Source organism: Gadus morhua, chromosome 21, assembly GCF_902167405.1.
Source record: "Gadus morhua chromosome 21, gadMor3.0, whole genome shotgun sequence".
NCBI lineage: Eukaryota > Metazoa > Chordata > Actinopteri > Gadiformes > Gadidae > Gadus > Gadus morhua.
The window spans coordinates 13,064,971-13,077,408 of NC_044068.1; the positions used below are offsets into that span (position 1 = coordinate 13,064,971).

A 12,438-nucleotide genomic window follows, 5' to 3' on the forward strand; every position below is an offset into this window, starting at 1 on the left:
CTTTTTTGACAGATTTAAAAACGATAGTCAATAGTTGAGGGCAATTTTAAAAGTTATCTTGTCACAGTTAGGTTATAGCCTTATGCGTCTCGTATTTTGCAACATAACGTCATGTAATAAAAGCTTATTACAACAGAATATCACCAGGACCATGGCAATATTTGTATGATTTACATCTCCTGTAGCAATAATTACATATGCTACTATTGATGGTATAATGGTTAGGCTGAAAGATACTCTTTATTTGTGGTAGTGCAGGCCTACTGGGGAGGTCAACATGAGAGTGTTTCACAGTAACAATAGTGTCACAGAACTGACAGATGGTGGGCTTTACCCCCAAACTGGGGGTCTGCCACCCCCAGCCGTGGCCTGTCACAACATAACACAACCTTGAAATAAAGGCACAATGGCCACACGCGCACCCCACACAACAGAAGACCATTTGATTTGCCACACACACACACACACACACACACACACACACACACACACACACACACACACACACACACACACACACACACACACACTCACACACTCACACACACACACACACACACACGCACACACGCACACACACACACACACACACACACACACACACACACACACGCATAGTACACGCACACGCACACACACACATACAGACACACACACACACACACGACACACGTGCAAACACACAGAAATATGCCATTGCAGATTAATTGATTTTATCCAATTACATGTTGTTAAAGTCAAATAAAACATAACATAAAAATAAATATGTATCGATGTGCCTTAATTAAATGGAAATCAAAATGTCCAAGCAAGCAAGCATATACAAGCAAATTGCCTTGCAGGAAATGTAACAAAAAAAGGAGAAGAAAGATTATACAATCATGTAGACAAGTATCCATCTGCTGTTTACAGTGTGGGAGATCAAACACACCACTGTGGAAATGAAGGGCGGAGCACCAGTGATCACATCCCGGTCGAGCTGTGTCCTGAGCCATGGTCCAGATCAGGGGATTAGATGTATGATTGTACCCCCTGGGGATAGGGGGGCGGGGGGAACCAGATAGGATAGACCATTTAGGGGCTTTTGTTAATCAGACCTGTGGCTCAACTGTCTGCCTTGCTAAAAGAGACAATTAAGTCACTCATTGAGTGTAGGCTGGTTTATCGTAGCCCAAAATATATCAGCTAAGGCTTAAAGACTCTAGTTCTCCTGATAAGCCTGACCTTTATGTTCTCAGTAAAGTTTTATTTCCCTTGTGAAATACGTTGTATACATAACAGCAGTCTCAAAATAGTGATACTGGCTGACATATTCCGGGTTTCAGTTACTGTTTCTGTGTGAAATTACTGAATAATTTGCTTGGTAAAACACATCATTACTGACTAACATTTCCTTCGTTTTTCAGCCATCTGAAATAGGAATTGTAACCTTTTTAATGTATGTGTAATGGGTAACCTTTTATAAAAGATAAATGTACCAAGATAAAGCTGTAATGTTTATGTATTTGCCTGCTTGTGCAATGTCTGCTTGTGTATTTGCCTGCTTGTGGAACACTGGTGTTCCAAATAAAAAGTTAACTTTTATGGGATGTTTCATTGTTCTGGAGCATAGACTTGGGATGGTCACAGAAATAAAGACAGCGATAGTGACCAGCTGCCGAGTCACTGTCCCAGTTGTTGTATCTTTTTCCATTGTTTGTTCCTTCCTTCCTTCCTTCCTTTCTTCCCCTAACTTCTGGGGAGAAGTACGGCAAAGACAAGATGGCTTTGTTTTCCTCAGCAAACACAGGAAGGCATTGCAGCTCTGGCAGACTTAATAAACACGCCAGTCCCAATCTTTTTTTTTTGGGAACCACACCTGTGTTTAACCTGCTATTACTCCAGCATCAAAGGAGTCCATTATGAATGCATGCCTCCACCTCACCATGCCCTAAAATCTTAACATCAGAAGTCTATAGATTGCAACATCTAAATCATGTACCATGGAAGGAAGGGCAAGAGGAAGTGGTTTTTCGTGATTCAAGAATGGATATTAACAATGGGCTTTCACGTGCTTAACTAATTTGTGTCACCACCCAATCACACAGAGCCAAGTGTTGGGAACATGGCATGTCTATCAGTCTGTCTGTTATGTTGAGCCTGCCTCTCTAAGACACTCTTCCACCCATTTGTCCTGCCCATTCTCTGATTCTTACCCTTGACTCTTACTCTCCAACCCCCCCACATCCAACCCTTCCTTAGTCTGGACGCCCTAGTCACCAGCTGTCCTTAACATCAATCTTCCTCCATTATCCATCACTCCCCCTTTCTGTTTTGTCCCTAGTCCCCGAATTCCCTTTGGCAGATGTCCCCATTGATTCCAAACCTGAAGAAATAACACTTGAAAGACACTTGAAGATCTAGCACATTTGGTGGCTAGTGCACAGCCCGGTCTGGTTCTTAAATTAAGTAAATGAAAAATGTAGGGTCAAATCTTATAATAATCGAATTCTTGTATCCAATTTTCAAAAAAGGGAAAAAGTGTTCTGAAAAAATGGCAGAATGAGTATAGTGAATAAAGCTTATTAACAAAACCTTCCCTGTAAGGGCAATTGTTATAAGTGGCGACACAGAATCCAGTTCCATATATGTATGGCCGTATGTTACGTTCAACGCAAGGTTCTTCCACAAAATAGAATACATTTAAAAAATAAATAGGTGGGTTAATCATATCTATGCAAAGAAAAAAAAGTTTAAAACAAACTTTTATTTGCTTAGGAATTCAATACATCTAAAAATATGTATTACAAAACAACATAATAAGTAGCATTCAAATCCTCTGTAGCAATGCAATAATTTGCCCTCCACAAAAAAGAGTGAGGAGAATTTCCACTATAAAACCTTTTAACCACATAGTAACATTTTAAATACTTTAAATGGGAATGATTAAATTCAACTGGCACATCCTCATTCATTGCCCATCGAGGTCAGATGCACACGCCCTTGCGAATGCTTGCCAAAGCAGAATGCACTGGGAATTCTTATGGGCAAAGGAAGCGGATACCATAGCTGGCCCGGTTGCAATGTGATAGCACCAAAATGAGCAATGAAACATCCCCTTTGCCTTTTACAGATCAGCAAACTATGAGAATGGCAGTCCCAACACTCCTTTTAACCGTTAAGAGAGGTAGATATAGTTTGCGCTACAGCAGAGGCTGAATTATATATAATATATTTTCCGTTATTTAGTTCCAATCGAGGCATGAACTTTGGAAGACATTGATTTTTAATCTGGTGCTATCTCTTTGCCATAATATTATTATAGGAGGCATCAATGAACTGAAGATTATTTGGTTGTAAGGCTAAAGACACAGTCTTCCAGAACAGCACTCAAGTTGTAGTTAACATAGGCAATCTCTCCATTTTAATAAAATTAACTAAAACAATCCCAAACGCAAAAATGGTGTGCCTTCGCCTTATTATTACTAGCACTCTTATGAAGTACCTCTCTACTTCATTAAGAGCTTACCTGCAGTAGAACCAAAATGGTTCTACGGCAACTCCCTGAATGAAACAGTTGGTCAAGAACAAAGAATCTGCAAACTTCTTTGTTCTGGTCAAGAACAAAGAATCTGCAAGCGTCGAATCTGTCCACATTCACCGCCCTCCTTAACAAAGACAGGAGTCGAGATGCTCATTGATCTTGGACTCCTGTACCTTTACTTGGCACACAGGGCAGCTGACCATCAGCGGTAGAGGGACAGAGGAGGAACAGCTGGTGTTAGGCAGTGCAGTGGACGAGGACGACGCAGCAGAAGACGACGGGAAGTGTGACGAGGAATTGGGGGCGGTGCTGCTGGTTACTGTGGCAGTGGCAGTTTTTTGGTGCTCTCCAGAGGAACCGGACACAGCGGAGGCCCCGCTTCCCGTTACCCTCTCCTGGCCTTGGGGTAACCCCGAGCCTCCAGCCTTTTTGCTGAAGAAGTCTAAGAGATTAGGAGTGCCACCGCGCTCGTCCCACGACCTCTTCCTGGAGGGGACTGCAGAAACGGAGGCAGCTCCAGCCGCACCCTGACTGCCAAAATACTTGGACTGGCTCGGTTTGGTAGGGCTCGGTTTTGACATTGTGGGAGCACCGGATGGATACTTTGAGAGGGTAGATGGAGGATTGACCTGTTGTCTGGTTGATGAGGGAGTTTTTCCATTGCTGTCTGTTAAGGGCTTCGTGCTCTCAGTTATGCTGAAACTATCAAAAAGCTCTTTCACAGACTTCTGCTTGGCATTTAGAATGTGTCCCCCGGGGGTGTGTTGCTTGGCGGACCCTGGTCCAACGTTGCCACGGTTAGGTTTGGGTACTCTAACCGGCGAGCCATTGATGCTGACAAAGTACTTGGTGTTGCCCACAGAGCGCTTTGTGGGCGGCTTATTTAGGGGCAAGGTGCCAGAACTGTTCTTGCCCAGAGAATCCAGAAAGGCATCCGTGGGAGAGCCAAGTTTGTTTCGGGGTGGAGGTGAGAATGGGGGTCGTTTGGGAGAGGAAACAGGGCTAGGGAAAGGTCTTTTCCAAACAGGCTCTGGTGATTTTGGAGAAGAGGAGGGCTGTGACCCCCCGAGAAGCACGCCCTTCCCACTAAATGGGATCATGTCTCTGATGTCCTGCGACCCGGAACCTGAAGGTTTAGAATACAAAAGACCAAAATAAATTATAGATTTTTTTACCAAATACCTAGAGTATTTAGCAACACAGCAAAAATGTGTGAAATAAAATAGAAGGCTAGGTTTTGAAGAGTTTACTCACTGGCTGTGGTTGTGCTAGATCGTTTTGCGTTCCCCACTGGCTTTTTCCCCTCTGCCATCTTATCCTTGCCAGACTGTGCCTTTCCAGACTCTGCCTTGCCTTTCTTCTTCCCGTAGCCTTCGGGCTCCTTCACCTTGTTGTAAGTCCCACCACAGGTCCTCTGGTGATCTCCCCACCAGGGGTCATTGGCAGACGGGGCCCGGTTCATGGCCCTCTTCACGAATCCAAAGTAAGGCTTTCGATGCTGGCAGGGGCCATCGCATTTCCACCAGTGTTGCCGATACAGGTCGACCTCGTCGGTGAAGCTGTGGTAGACCTGGCCAGATGGGAGAGAGATGGTGAATACAAATAAAAAAAGAGTGAAGGTGAAATTACTAAAACAATGGCTGCTGGTAAATAGAGACCTTTATAAAGGCAGTAAAGGCAAGAGGGTCAAATGGATTTGTTTGTGTGTCATACATGTCGATAGACTTCCTAGACTGTGCTAAACAAAAACAAGGCCCAAGATATTACACTCCAAAGGATGATTGAATAATTGTAATACATTGATTAAAACAACCTGACCTCAGACAATCAAAATCAAATAGAATCATTGCGACTCTATTTAAATGCTGATGACCTTTCAATGAGTAGAAAGTCTTTCCATTGAAAAGGTTAATACAGTTTAACCTACACACCATTAAAATATGTTGTTACTGGGTGTGTGTGTGTGTATACGGTTGGCTACCTGATGAGCCAGCTATGACTAGTTCCTTCTTGGACGTCATTTATAGAATTGTTGATATACTTTTCATGTTGAATCTATGCCTTATATTTGGTATTCTCTCCCACAACACCACAACACCACAACAACTCATTAGCTTTTTTTGCGAACAGTTATTGCGAGGGATTGAGAACAGTTTACAATAGCAACACACAGTTATTTTGGTCCCAGTGGCTGTGTTGATCCTTTCCATGTGCTTGCAGAACTCAGGCCCATGTCCATCTCTGTCTCTGTTGTTCTGGGTCACAAACAGCAGCGCATGGATCATCTCATGGAGGAGAGTCTGGTGGGGGGGAATTGATGGTGAAATATTGTGTATGTTTACATAGAGCGTCCCTTGATATAGTGACATCCATATTGCTATTCATCCAATACCAGATGACTCAATAGAAAATTGACCAAACCACCACTGAGCAGCAGAGGAAGCTTTCAAAATACACATATGGCAAATACCAATTTGCTGTGTACAACAGTATAATTATGGTCTCATAGTCATAACTAAGAGCTGTGAGGTAGAATTTGAGGCCTTGACTGTTTATGTGATGCATTTGCTACGTTTTTTTCTCCCAATATTATGGAAATGCAAAGTTTGCAAATAATAAAACACATCATGCAATTACCTGCACCAGGTCCCGCCTGGGTCTGAGCTTCAATAGCGGCTCACTGAGTCTAATTGAACACAGTCCACCGCGGCCCTCGTAAGAACACACACCTGCACAACTGGACAGAACAAACACAATGCGCACAAATACAATTATGCAGACAATATCGGTCACTACTTCTTGTCAACAAGCTATCACTATTTCATCATTTGCTAAATCAGGGAGATACATGCTTCATTCTGATTGTACGTGTGTGAACAGAAAATTAATAGTATTTGATCAATGGTCATTTACAGTGTCATTCTTGGGCTCCATTTGACCTCGACTCCACTGAGTTTGCCCTCGAAGAACATGGCATTGAACTCCAAAAACATAGCTCGAACATCAGGGCTGGGGTCCAAGATCTCCCAGGACTCATCCACGATGGACATCGGCCTTTCCACTCGGTTTGTCCAGGGAATACCATTACCCCCCGATTCTATTTTTCTTTTTTTACTACTTTGCTCAACGCTATTCTCTTCAAAGTTCGTTGGTGATAATAAGGAGGATTCATATTCGTTGTCGAACTGTTCCTGCAGCTGCAGAGCAACCATAAAGTCTTCGTCCATGTTAAAATAGATGTCAGTGTCAGGGATGGCCAGAACAATGAGTATAGCTAGCTCGCAAAGGTTAACGTTACATCACTATGCGCTGGTAGACCATGATAAAAGTAATTCTTCCATGAAAACGATGACATGAAAAGGGGTGAATATATAGTTAACAGTAAGAGCAGGAGCCAAATTCTTTCAGACCGTTCTCTGTTGACGTTTCGCTTTGTGGTTGCACTGGTCCGAAAAGGACGCTAGGAAACGTAGTTCATTCCGGAGTTTTAAGCCATTAACACATTCAATCATTGCATAATAACAAGTTATATGGACTATACTATCCAGTACACAGTTAAAAAAGAGGCATCAATATATATTATCGTCAATTATTCACAATTATTATAGGTATAAAATAGCTTTAATCAAAAGCAGTATTTGCTTTGGAGACGTGTATGGTCGGCCAACTATTTTCTGTAACTCGTGACGTTTCAAGGCGTCAACCTTGTTGTAGCTTCCTGTTTGGGTTGCAAGCTGACGGGAGCTAGCTTGATTTACAATTGATTGTATACAGCCCCTACATCGTACAAGTAAAGAAGGCATCGGTTTAAAAATGTCAGAAACTGGAAGTCGGCTGCGAAAGCAGTTGGAATCTGCTAATTTTGATCCGCAGAACTACGTCAAGCAGCTGTCACAGCAATCAGATGGCGACAGGGATTTGCAGGAACATCGTCAAAAAATACAGACATTGGCCGATGAAACGGCGCAAAACCTGAAGAAAAATGTCTATAAGAATTACAGGCAGTTTATTGAGACGGCCAAAGAAATCTCCTACTTGGAGAGTGAGATGTACCAGCTCAGTCATATTCTTACAGAGCAGAAGAGCATAATGGAGAGCATCACACAGGCCTTGTTGTCAACAGACAAGGATGAAACTTCAAAAGAGATGCTAGCCGCCTTCCCAAAGGAAACAGAAGAAGTAAAGCAGAGGACTCTGACGTCACTACTAGAGAAAGTCGAGGGGGGTAAGAACATCATGGACACCCCGGGAAGGCACTTGGTGTACAATGGGGACCTTGCTGAATTTGATGTTGAAAACATGAACCCAGTCCAGAGAGTGCATGCTTTTCTAATGAACGACTGCCTGCTTATTGCCACCTGGCTGCCCAATCGCCGGGGTACGGTGAAGTATAAATACAACGCCCTGTATGATTTGGAGAGCTTTGCTGTGGTCAACGTGAAGGAGCACCCGCCCATGAAGGACATGTTTAAGATCCTCATGTTCCCAGACAGCCGCATCTTCCAGGCGGAAAACAGCAAAGTAAAAAAAGAATGGCTGGAGATTCTGGACGAAACCAAGAAGAACAAAGTCACCAAGGACAAACGCAAGAAGGAGGAGGAGATGCCCAGCTCCCCACAGCGACCTGAGGTGTCAACCAACCCCTTCGACGACGAGGAGGAAGACCTGCCCGCCGACTCGGGAGGTGCCGTGGTGGACCTGGGCATGGAGTGGATCCAGGAGCTTCCGGAAGACCTTGATGTGTGCATTGCTCAGCGGGACTTTGAGGGCGCCGTGGACCTGCTGGACAAACTGAACGAGTACCTCCGCGACCAACCCGTCACACAGAGCGTCAAGGAGCTCAGGGGCAAGGTGGAGGAGCGCGTACGTCAGCTGACGGAGGTGCTGGTGTTTGAGCTGTCGCCGGACCGGTCGCTCCGTGGCGGACCCAAGGCCACCCGCCGGGCCGTGTCCCAGCTGGTCAGACTAGGTCAGTGGCTGTCTCATGAGTCCAGCTCTAGCCTTGAATAATTATCTTACAAATGGCTAGTATTCATTATGGCTGATTCATTTTCGTGAATGACAATTTAGTCTGTGAAAGGGTACATATAAGTGGTTGGTGCTTTTGAAATCCACCATTGTGTATTTGTAACCCCAACCCACTTCAAATGACCCATTTACATGTCATAAACTCATAAAATACTTAATGAGTCATCAAAGCAATCCTTCTACTGTTAAACAAGTGAAAACATGCGCGCACATCAGAACTTCGTGTTTCAAAGGAACTTTTAACAATTAATGACCTGTATGCTCTTATCCCCCCGACCCCCCCCCCCCCCCCCTCCAGGCCAATCCACCAAGGCTTGCGAGCTGTTCCTGAAGAACCGCGCGGCGGCCGTGCAGACGGCCATACGCCAGCTGCGCATCGAGGGCGCCACCCTGCTCTACATCCACAAGCTGTGCAACATCTTCTTCACCAGCCTGCTGGAGACCGCCAAGGAGTTTGAGATGGACTTCGCCGGAAACACAGGCTGCTACTCAGCGTTCGTGGTCTGGTCCCGCTCGGCCATGAGAATGTTCGTCAGTGCCTTCAGCAAGCAGGTGTGTGGGCGGTCGAGGAGGAAACGCCATGTGTGTGCATTGGCGGAGAGAGAGGATTTCGTCACTGAAACTTAATTTGGTTCTGGTGTGACACGTATGGTCCGGAGGTGGCTGGAACAATTTTGGCTTGAATTTCCCTTTTCCTTCTACGGTGGTTTTGAGCCATATTGATCCTCAGTTAGCAGGATGTGTTTATCTAACAAAATGTGAACATTGCTTAATAGTGGCCATGTTGTTGTTGGTCCTAAACTCCTAAATGGGCTGCTTTGTATTTTATCTTTCATTTTATCACGAGAGCCTTTGGAATTAAAGATCCATTTCGCCGACTAATAACAAATAAAAAGTGTGAAACTAATCGAGGGGAGGGGAAGTATATCAATCATATTTAAAAAAATTCACCGGCAAAGTCCATCCTAAAAGCGGTTGCAGGCTACGGAGGCCACCTCTAGGCAAGTGGCCCTTCCCCCTGTTTTCCCACCAAACTGCCCTTATAATACTCTCTAACGAGTGACCGTAATTTCCAGGTGTTTGACAGCCAGGAGAGCCTGACGACAGCGGCGGAGTGCGTGAAGGTGGCCAAGGAGCACTGCAAGCAGCTGAGCGACATTGGCCTGGACCTGAGCTTCACGCTGCAGTCCATGCTGGTAAAGGACGTCAAGACGGCCCTGCTCAGCTACAAGGACATCATCATCGAGGCCACCAAGCACCGCAACTCTGAGGAGTTGTGGCGGCGTATGAACCTCATGACCCCAGAGGCCCTGGCCAAACTAAAGGTAGAGTCCAGCTTGGGTTTTTTGAGTGCCTCTCTGTGTGGCTGTTTGCGTTAAGGACTCGCTGATAAAGCAACGTATTGTTGGAGGGCGGATTAACTAAGGGCTTACGATCGCATCCTAGATAAATTTGATGAATTGGTACACAATGTACATTATTTTCTTATTCTTCTATATATTTTCCTCTATATTTATATTAAAATCGATGTTAGATTTACGATTCAATTGTTGGATAAAAAGGCCAAGCAATCCAAGCGTGTCTCTTCGTTTGTGAGCATCAATTATGTGACCAATAAAATAATGAGCGTAATCAGTAGTCATTAATAAAACTAAAGCCGCCAGTAGCACGTACCTGTAACGTACGCTAACCACACGTACCGGGCCTCCCCTCCGCAGGAGGAGATGCGCGTCAGCGGCATCGGCGACTTTGAGCAGTACACGGGCGACGACTGCTGGGTGAACCTGAGCTACACGGTGGTGAGCTTCACCAAGCAGATGATGGGCTTCCTGGAGGAGGGCCTGAAGCTGTACGTGGCCGAGCTGCACATGGTGCTGCTGGAGAGCCTGCGGGAGATCATCCTGGTGGCGGTGCAGCACGTGGACTACAGCCTGCGCTGCGAGCAGGACGGCGAGAAGAAGGCCTTTGTGGTGCACAACGCCTCCTTCCTGCACGACACCGTGCTGCCCGTGGTGGAGCTGCGCTTCGAGGAGGCCGTGGGCAAGCCCGCCAAGCAGCTGCAGGACCTGAGGAAGAGCACCCGCTCGCTGAAGGTGAACCCCGAGAGCACCACCTCGCTGGTGTAGGAGGGCCCCTCTGTCCGGCGCTCCCGGGGCCGGCGAGGCCCTTAGATAAAAAATATAGCCCCTTATGATTACTTTGAAAATATTTACGTACACACTAATGCAGACCATAATGCCGAAAGCCGTTGCTGCCAGAAGAACCACATGTAAAGTGCACATTTCAGAACATTAATGTAAAGATCAACACAATGGGAAAGAGTGCTGGCGAGGTGTCATTATTTTAAATGCTATGTTTGTCGATGTTTGTTCGAGTCATTGTTGAGCTGGATTAGAGAAAAAGAACCTGAATGATTTATTTTCCCCTTGTATAGTTTTGTAATCCTTTACTTTTAATGCTTTTATGATGGGGTTTTGTGTATATTATGTGGTCTCACATGTATCCACTGGAGGTATACAGTACTAACAATTTAACTGGGCTTTAAAATTTCACCTCATTGTATTGAAGCCTTAAACAAAATATGTGATAGATTAAAAAAAGGGATGATTGGTTTAAAATGCCATTGCACTGTTGCAGAGCTGTAGAGTAAAAGTATCACTGTCTACGTTGCCAGATATTGATTGTAGCACATTCAATTAAAATACTATCAATATGCACAGCCAAATGTGTCATCCATATCCCCACTCAGTTCTCAACCATGCTTTTTTGTATATATATATATATATATATATTTGTTTAATCCACCACTTTCCATTTCCATCACGTTACGGTTTGATCGTTTTTGTTGTTGGTTAGATTGTTCAATAGCAATATCTACGCTGACCAGGTACAAAGGGACAAGGACAGAGGTAAACACACATTGTTTTAGACTCTATTTAAAAAAAAAAAACTCAAACTTTGGAAGTCCAAATCGTACAAATATTAAAATTTCCTTGGGCCAACGTCTACCACTTATGTTTGAATGGTTTTATTCATTTACTTAATAGAACTAGTGCCCTCTAGTGGAAGCAATGCATGTAAGGAAAAGAAAGCTCAAATCCAATCTGTATTTTCTCACATTTTCATAAATGTCATGTATGACGAACAGTTAATTATTATGCATTTTATTAAACCTAATATGAGACCGAAGTTAATATTCAGCCCGAACATCAAAGCTGTGATTCATATATTTGAAACATGAAAACAGTTGGCTCCCCATCTAAAAGAATATGGCCATTGCAGAATTGATGTGTCATCGCATGGACTTGGATATTTTTAGATTATGAGCATTCTGCAGGCCTTAATGATCACATTCTCCTCTTCACAGCCTACGGCTCAGGATGAACCAAATTAGTCATCCAGTCATCCCTTCATTCAAATCAGTGTGAAGGGAGATTCACATAATTAATATTAACTGGTAGTTCTTCGTCGACAGTTCATCCAGGAATAGTATTATCAGCTTGTGTAATCTAGTTGCAATGTAGTTGTGTGTGTGTGTGTGTTTGTGTGTGTTTATAGCCATGTATTAGCCTTTGGCCTGTTGTCTTGTGAGATCTTGAAGGGAGAAGGAGAGGAAGCTGTCCTATGGGGGGCATGGAGGCCCTTTGTGAGGGAGCCAGACCGAGCTCCTATTAAAAGTTCAGTGTAATGAGTTGCCTGACAAGACTGAATTAACAAACAATCAAAGTGGACCCTAGGGCCCACGATGAGCAGGGTTCTCGTGAGGGCCTCACAATGCTTGCTGTGTGTGCACTTTATGACAATTTGATTATTTGCGTAACATTTATCATCACAATTATTTCCCCATACTTCATCTTAAAGAATCGCTGATAACCACCTCAAGGGCA

General features: G+C 44.3%; 2 protein-coding genes across 2 annotated transcripts; one reads left to right on the forward strand and one right to left on the reverse strand.

Moving 5' to 3' along the window:
* Window positions 1-2,726: 2,726 nt before the first annotated feature.
* On the reverse strand, window positions 2,727-6,987 carry sprtn (SprT-like N-terminal domain). Its single transcript, XM_030345295.1, has 5 exons — window positions 6,437-6,987; window positions 6,161-6,260; window positions 5,695-5,823; window positions 4,778-5,093; window positions 2,727-4,649 (listed from the first exon to the last, which is right to left on the reverse strand). Exons 1-5 carry the CDS (start codon window positions 6,748-6,750, stop codon window positions 3,649-3,651), a joined length of 1,860 nt encoding a protein of 619 aa, XP_030201155.1. The 5' UTR covers window positions 6,751-6,987; the 3' UTR covers window positions 2,727-3,648.
* A 235-nt stretch (window positions 6,988-7,222) lies between these two features.
* On the forward strand, window positions 7,223-11,276 carry exoc8 (exocyst complex component 8). The gene is made up of 4 exons (XM_030345294.1): window positions 7,223-8,492; window positions 8,850-9,103; window positions 9,628-9,876; window positions 10,270-11,276. The coding sequence occupies exons 1-4, from the start codon at window positions 7,337-7,339 to the stop codon at window positions 10,675-10,677; spliced, it is 2,067 nt and encodes a 688-aa protein (XP_030201154.1). The 5' UTR covers window positions 7,223-7,336; the 3' UTR covers window positions 10,678-11,276.
* The last annotated feature ends 1,162 nt before the right edge of the window (window positions 11,277-12,438 follow it).